The sequence below is a fragment of the Cornus florida genome, unplaced genomic scaffold, assembly GCF_030987335.1.
Source record: "Cornus florida cultivar Cherokee Brave unplaced genomic scaffold, ASM3098733v1 CherokeeBrave_3.0.0_Hap2_Chr03, whole genome shotgun sequence".
Classification (NCBI taxonomy): domain Eukaryota; kingdom Viridiplantae; phylum Streptophyta; class Magnoliopsida; order Cornales; family Cornaceae; genus Cornus; species Cornus florida.
In genome coordinates this window covers 28356502-28364868 of record NW_026775573.1, presented here as the reverse complement: position 1 = coordinate 28364868, position 8367 = coordinate 28356502, and the positions used below count along the sequence as shown (strand labels likewise).

At 37.8% G+C, this 8367-nt stretch overlaps 1 protein-coding gene across 1 annotated transcript; it reads right to left on the bottom strand.

Annotated features, from left to right (window-relative positions):
• Positions 1 to 6646: 6646 nt before the first annotated feature.
• Positions 6647 to 8113, bottom strand: LOC132301355 (uncharacterized). Its single transcript, XM_059798613.1, has 3 exons — positions 7986 to 8113; positions 7404 to 7808; positions 6647 to 7247 (listed from the first exon to the last, which is right to left on the bottom strand). Exons 1-3 carry the CDS (start codon positions 8111 to 8113, stop codon positions 6647 to 6649), a joined length of 1134 nt encoding a protein of 377 aa, XP_059654596.1.
• Positions 8114 to 8367: the final 254 nt, after the last annotated feature.

Sequence of the window (8367 nt, the reverse complement as noted above, 5' to 3'; positions counted from 1 at the left end):
ATAGGGTAGTTAGTGAGTACCATGATGCTATGAGACTCGAAATAATGCCGAAGCTTTCTCTTCGCATAAACCAATGCTAGTATGATCTTCTCTGCCTTGCTGTACCGTGTCTCAGCATTTGCCATCGTCTTACTTGTGTAGAAGGCTGGGTACTGATTCTTTCCTTCTTCTCTGATTAATATTACACTTGTAGCTATGCTGAAGATTGCTAAATACATGATAAGAGTTTCTCCAAGCTTCAGAGCGGATAGAATTGGAGGTTCAGCCATATAGTGCTTCAATTGATTGAGAGCCATCTGCTACAGAGGTCCCTATATATCTTTGTTTTTCGATTTTATGACATTGAAGAATGGTTTGCACTTATCTGATAATCGAGATATAAAACGGCTGAGAGCTACGATTCAGCCGGTTAGAACTTGCACTTCCTTGCGAGTTTTCGGTTCTTGATTTTGTATGAGGGCCTTAGCCTGAGCCGGACTTACCTCTATCCCTTTTTTATTTACAATATGGCCGATGAATTAACCTGAAGAGACTGCAAATGAACATTTTGAAGGATTCAGCTTCATGTTATACTTCTTGAGAGTATTGAAGACTTCCTGGAGGTGCTTCGAATGATCCTCCTTGCTCACGCTTTTAACCACCATGTCATCAATGTAGGCTTGAACCGTCTTTCCCAACAATCTGTCAAAGATCTTGTTAACAAGGTGTTGGTAAGTGGCCTTGTGATACCCCCAGATATCCGGATGAGGGTTTGCTAGGCCCACGCCCGATTACCAGAGGATATCAATCCAATTAGCAATTAACGAACACATAATACAATTAAGATAAATAGGAATAAGTAAAATGCTGAAAGATTTAAAATGATAAACCAAAACTTAATCTTCAGAATAAAATTTTTATAAATAAGAAACTATTCTGATACATCCAACTTCTCCTTTTTTGTTACAACTCGGGAATCCATCTAGTGGACCCCTAATAAAAATCCAATATTGAAAATTAAACAACTGAAGAAAACTCCAATGCTAAACTGTTGCCCAAGAATTGACTCTAAAGGAGGGGGGGGGGGGGGGGTTGAATAGAGTCAATGGCCAATTTTCACAATTTATAAATATGATTACTAACTAGTCTCTTAAAATAACTATGCAATAACCAAATGAACTTGATAATCAATTCAAAGCATAAAAGTAAAAGAGAAAGGGAAGAGAAATTGCAAACAATGACTCGGCGATTTTAATGAGGTTCGGAAACTCCTACTCCTCAGCTCAAGACCCCTCTTGAGACTTTCCAATCTACTATGGCTTCTCCTTACTGGTGGAGAGCAAACCTTTACATAAAGCAACTCCTTGCTTCGCCTTGCTAAGAGAACAATCTTCCCTTAGTCTTCCTTTGGGTCACACCAATTGCGTTACAATTGATAATAATATGAACAATGAAGTACAAGAAATATCTCTCAAAGATTGATGTACAAATTTAGTTTTTAACTAGAGTATATATGAATATCAATGAAGCTCAAACTCTATAAATGATATGAATAAGAAAAAATGATATAAATGAAGAACAAAAGCTCTAATGAGCTTAATAAGATCTCTGAAGTGTATAATAGAGCAAAAACTCTATGAAGATTAAAACACGAGCAAAAACCCTTTTAATCTTTGCTAGAATCTCTCAAGATAGATAAGAGTGAATGAGAGAGATGAAGAGAAAATTTGAGAACAAAAGCTCTCTTTAATGCAATATGAAGTCTTTCAAATGATGTCTCTTAATTATTCAGACATTCCCTACTCTATTTATAGAGTTTGCATGCTCAATATAGCTGTTAGGAGTTGAATGCACAAAGGTCGAGGAGGAAAGAGCCGCTACATTTCGAAATCTGCAGCTTCGACAGGAACCAGTCGACGTATGGCATAAACCGGTCGACGTCTTTGCATGAACCGGTTGATGTGTGCTCCAAACCGGTCGATGTATGTTACGTTCCTGAAATTTTAGTACTGCCTAGATATCGGTCGACGTATGCATCAAACCAGTCGACGTAAATGATATGTTCCTAAAATTTCAGTACTGCCTAGATACTGGACGACATGAAGCTAGAACCGGTCGACGTAAAACCTGATGCATTGACAGTTTTGACAGATGACAGCTTAAGCATAGGACTTTCAATACAGGACATCTGCATACAGCTTATTTCCATTGAAAACACTTAAGTAAATGTCTTTATAGTATTTAAAGACATTTACTTTAAGTTTACAATGTAAATAAGGAAGTACCCCCCATTTGGATTCAATAAAAAATACTAAAAAATTGAAATCCAACTAAATCAAAATGTCGAAATTCAGTTTTAGTACAAATTTGGATTTCCGACAGTTTTGGTAAAAATGAATCCTTATGTAGACCAATGTAGACTTGGTCAAAAATTCTGATAAAATCAGTTTAGGCTAGTTGAAGTATAAAGAGTTATTACCGGGAAAAATTCTTTTGAAATAATCATTATTTCAAAAATCCATTTTTCACACTTAGCCAAAAAAAACACAGTTTTTCATGACGCACATTCTGGGGTCCTAATGTCCATTACCAACTCATGGTAATAAAGGCTTTTCATACCTTAATTGTTGACCAATATAAATTTTATGATTGATGTGCATGGTCTTAGCATTTCTAGCATAAGTGATGAGTTCTTTCGAAGCTTATGCAAGCTTGAACTAACTCACTTTTTAGCAAAGACTCCATATGTCAATTGTATATGAATGAAGTGCATAGTCAATTGCTAATGGATATATGAGCATACGAATGATGATATGATATGCATGGTCCTATAGAGATGAGCTTCAAATGGATTCATAAATACTTTGACATTGAATCCTAAACACTCACCACCCTATCTACCCCTTTCTTCACGCTTTGTCCATGATCGTGTAGGCTTTCAGGTGGACTAGCTTTCTTCCTTTCTTTGAGTTGCTTTCTTACTCGTTGTAGTCTAAGCTATCTTTGGATGGACTTTACATTTGGTTCCTTACAACTTTAAGTTTTTTTTGTATCCATTTCTTTTATTGATGTGATCTTGAATAATGAAATACTTGGAATAATCTTTATAGCTTCATTGAGGTCATTCTTTGAATATGAATAATCTATATAACACTCAATGTAAACATTAGTCCTTAAACACCATTAATGGTTTGTTATCATCAAAACAACTAGATTGTCCTTGGATGAAATCCTTAAGGTCAACATAAACCATGGAGAAAACTCCTACGTCTTCGGAAGAATGAGTGACCGTCTCTGCTCAGCACGAATAAGCTCTAAGACTGGAACCATCTGATACCTGAAAATAATAGTGAGTCAGGCCCACGAACAAGTTCCAGATACATCCTAGATGTCTCAACCATATCTATATAATCCGTAAATATATTTATATCCACACTACAGGACTCTCACTAGACAACGATGGGGGTCTCAACCTGAATAGAAGGCAACATGCAAAAACGCACCCAAAGGTAGGCATGTGTACCTAGACCTAACAGGGTATACCTCAACCAACATATCCTGCTACACATCCTACTGTATATACGTTCCCTAACCGTCGACTATGAGACTCAAGCTCATATCGTGGGACCATAATTATATAAATAAATTCCATCCAAATACAATGTTGTGTCGGTCAACTATTCGTCGCTCAGACACGACATATAATTAGGATTTAAATGTTTTAATTAAATCCCTATCCTTCCTAATCCATCCAAATACAATGTTGTGTCGTTCAACTATTCGTCACTCAGACACTACATATAATTAGGATTTAAATGTTTTAATTAAATCCCTATCCTTCCTAATACATAAATATAAACAACCATCCGATATGTCGTTCAACTGTTTTAGTTGACAGGACATAAAACCATGTAGGATTTAACTGTTTTAGTTAATCCATTCCGTATGTATGAATGGGTAGGAATTAGCGTTTTGATCTAATCCGTCCCTCCATATGCCACCGTCCCATACCGGTGCATATAATGCATATGATCCGTAAATGATGCAACAACTCAAATAGTACATCAACTAAATCCACATAATCCACATAGTTGATAAAAATAGAATTTAAACAGTTCATCAACTACAATCCAAAATAACACTCCTGTAATTGCTAGAACGTTATTTTATAGTTCAACAATTAAGGTCCACAACCATATAAATTACCGAATATAAATAATAGTCAGTAACTAACATCCACAACAATAATCCATTTAATTGATAGACATAATTAAATAGTCCCGCAATTAAAGTCCCAAAACAATAATCCAAGTAATTGCCGAATAGAGTTCCATATCTCAATTTAAAATCCAAAGCATGCATAGGTTAAATCTGACAAATAATTAGCCTTACTGTGATCTAAAGCAAGATTTATACTCATGTGATAATCCGTTAAATCGCTGAATTAAATTAAACCATTAATTTCCCTTCAACTGGTAATAGTATGAAAAATGGTTAATACTTCATACTGTTCATTCAATAAATTTAACAGGTATCTTATGCAATTAGAGGTATTACTAGCACTTGGAATTACAAATTAAATTTCCCAGTAAAGCCCCAAAACTGTTCAGGGAGAACCAAGCACTCAATAGTACTCGTTAAAAATTCCAGAACAAGCAAAAATGAGAGAGCCTGCTCTTAAAATGCAAGAGCAGGCTCTTACAAGCATGGAGCCGGCTCTATGCCTTCTTGGAGCCGGCTCTTGGCTTCCCAGAGCTGGCTTTCCCTCTCTGAGAGCCTCCTCTGTCCAACCAGTTCCGTTTCAGACCATCTGCTTTGACTCTGGCTACTTCCAACCTTTTTGTATATTTTTAAAATTGTTCCTAAGAGTCCTAAGTGTGTCCAGAATCATCCCATACCCTTACTTAAGTCAGTTTTCATTTATTACAAATCTTAGAACATTTACCGATTAAACATGCTTAGGAAGAACAATCACTGTAACCAAACCAAACTTGCATGAACTGTAACAAAGTTAATTCATGCATACAGATACTCAATTTAATCATACAATAAGCATGTAAAATTCAGTTAATAATCAATTAAAACCCTAGAGACTATCTAGGTATGCACAGAACATAGGCCAATGGGAAAGAGAAAGAAAAGAACTTGCCTGTGTGGTTTTGGAATCAAAACCTTGTTGCCGTCTTCTTAGGTTTTCCGACGACGTCCAATTCACTGTTCAATTTCCTATTGCTCAACCTTCTCTTCTCCTACGTCCGTCCTTTAATCCTCAGTCGAAATCCCGACTGAAAACCCTCTATTTTTCCTCACAACCTCTCTCTGTTTCTCTCTATTATGTCTCTGCCTTCACTGTGCAATGAATAGAGTTATAAAACCCTAAGGAGACGTATGATATATATTTATATGAAATTTCTAAACCTAAATCCAACTAAACCCTACACTGAACCCTAATCGGCCCATACGTGATTTCTAAAAACAAAAACCTAAATGTAACATTAATAAAACCCTAAAATAATCCAATTCATGCAATTAAACAAATAAACACTCCAATGAAAGACAAATAATAATGCAATTAATTCAATAGAAAAAAAAATAAAAATACAATTAAATAAAACCATTAATTAATTCAAATAAACGCAATTAAAGAAAACAACCTCATTTAAATAAAATAATTAATTAAAATTAACAATTACCCAAATACACACTCTGATACATAAGCACATAGCCACAAAATAAATTTTTTTAAAAAAATGCACATAGAATAAAATTTAAATTTAAATTTTATCATTTTGAAAATTAGGGGTATTACAGACCCCAACATTTTTCAATCCGAAGGGCATGAGCCTATAACAATAGGTGCCCTTCTCTGTAATGAAGGTAGTATTTTCCTTATCCTCTAGATTCATTGGGATCTGATTATATCCAGAGTATGGATCAAGGAATATAGGCCTCTTGTAGTCAGTAGTAGCATTAACCATCTGATCTATCTAGGGTAAAGGAAAGCTATCTTTAAGGCAAACTTTGTTAAGATTGGTGAAGTCTATGCAAACCCTCCACTTCCCATTCTTCTTTTGAACTACCACCACGTTCAAGAGCCATTGTGGATATTGCACATCTCGGATAAAACCTGCTTGTAACAGCTTGTTCACTTCTTCAGCTATAATTTGATTGCACTCAGGAGCGAACCTTCTGTGTCTTTGCTTAACTGATTTGAATTCCGGGTCCACCTTCAGACTATGGCAAGAGAGTGAGGGGTCGATCCCTACCATGTCCGAATGATCCCAGGCAAATGCATCTGCATTATGTCGAATGACATTGATTAATGCTCCTTTCTCTTTAGCTGTAGAGGAAGAGCTTATACAAGTGACTTTCTGAGGATCATCGAGGATAACTTCTCGGTTCCGAGGGATTCCTCGGTAGGTTTCACAGCTTTGGCTTCTTCCTCTACCTTAAGATACTTGGGCAAAGGGCTCTGTAATTGCTATTTGGGTGTGCTTCTGAAAGTGATGCCCGGCTAAGACTGTTTAGACATCTTCTTCACTTCTTCCAATGTCAGCATATAACATTTTTTTACAGCAACTTGATCTCCCCACAAATTAATAACCTCATTACCGTCCGAAGATAAGCATCGCATCACTTGATGAAGGGTAGACGGAACTCCATTCATTCAGTGGATCCAGCCTCTTTCCATAATAAGATTATAAGAATGGTGGATTTCTGTTAGGATGAAGTTCTTCTTCAGAGTCCATTTGGCTACAGTGACAGATAAATCAATCACCCCCAAGTGGTCCACCTTCGTACCATCGAATCCCATCAAGGGACTGGAGGTGGGTCGAATTGATGATAATGGGATTTTGAGTTGCTCAAAGACCGTTTTTGTGATAATATTAGCGCTACTTCCCGGATCTATCAAGACCCTTTTGATCATGCAATTTTCCACTAGGAGACTGATGACTAACGGATCTTCGTGGGGAAGTTGAACTCTGGACAGGTCGCCATCGCAGAACCCAATACGGATGCTGCCTGAAGCGATAGTATTGACCGAGGATAGCCTTCTGAGTTTATGGGCTACCCTCAATCTGGATCTATATACCTTCTTCGACTCTTGATCATCTTCAGATCTACCATGTATTGCATGAATGACTTTTACTTGATTATCTTTTACTTTGCGAGGGTTGACCTCACAAGGCTTCACATACTCCTTTGTTGTGAGGTAATGTGCCAACTCACATCTGGCTATCATGTTCTCCACTTGCCGCCTAAGGGATCTGCAATCATTAGTTGAATGTCCATAATCTCTATGGTAAGCACAATGCTTGTTTTTGTCCCTCTGTTCCAAGGGTTACTTCTTTGGCTGAGGGGCTGTGAAATTCATCTTATTTTCTTGGAGTAGCCGAGCCAAGGTGGTATGGAGAGGTGTGAACCTTTTCTTTGTCCTTTGTCTTTTCTCAGGTGCCTGAGTGACTAGTGTTGAAGCACGCTGGCTTTTTTGAACTTTTGCATTTGGAATTCTTTCCCGAGGCTTATTCTCCACTGTGACAAGGGTGGTGTGCTGTGCTCGGTGGGCTACATTCTCCTCGAGCCGGATATAAATCTGTGCCCTAGCATTGAGAGTCTGTATATTCGGAGGGGAATATTTAACTAGGGAGGTATAAAACTTGGTTCCTTGAATCATTGCAAGCTTAAACGTTTCTATAGCAGTGGCAGGATGGCAATCCGCTATTTTTGAGGCCTCCATGTTGAATCTGGACAAGAAATCCTGCAGCGTTTCTCCTTTCTTTTGCCTCATGGTGAAAAGGCTAATGATATTCTTCTTTTGCTTCTTGTTTCTACAATATTGAGCCAGGAACATAGTGCACAGAGTTTCATAGTCCAGAATAGATTTGTGTGGCCTGTTCCTAAACCACTCCAACGCAGCTCTTGTTAGACTGGTAGGAAAGACTTTTCATATCCACAGATCGTTGTGATTGTTCAGAGCTATCTTTTGTGCGTTGTGATCTAGGTACCGAGAAGGATCTCCCGTACCATCAAACTGAGTAAAGGAAGGCATAGTGAATTTCTTAGGTCTCTTAACAAGGTACACATCGTCTGTGAATGGAGTCCTCACTAGAGAGTTCTTATGCTCTCTGGTCATCTCAGTGGGTGTTTGAATATTCAGGAGTCTTTTTTCGTCAAAGGAATCATGTACACCAATGCCATCTGGAATACCATTGGACCATACCTTAAGCTCACAGCTAGATTCGGCCTACTCGTCCTGCGTGAGACAAGGGGGGTTGTCTGAAGCAACTGCCTCGGTCCTTGTCTTCTGCTGTTGCCAAGCTTCATTAGGCCAAGCCTCATTGGGTCGTGCCCCATTGAATTGAGGCTCGTTAACTGGAGGAATGTTTT

Excerpts from the sequence above, each read along its gene's own strand:
- LOC132301355 (XM_059798613.1), bottom strand. The coding sequence starts at position 8,113 with ATGACCAGAGAGCATAAGAACTCTCTAGTGAGGACTCCATTCACAGAC. Across the intron at positions 7,809-7,985 it reads GGTACGGGAGATCCTTCTCG|AAACAAGAAGCAAAAGAAGA; the intron begins GTACCTAGATCA and ends TCAATATTGTAG. Across the intron at positions 7,248-7,403 it reads AGACAAAGGACAAAGAAAAG|ATCCCTTAGGCGGCAAGTGG; the intron begins GTTCACACCTCT and ends TAATGATTGCAG.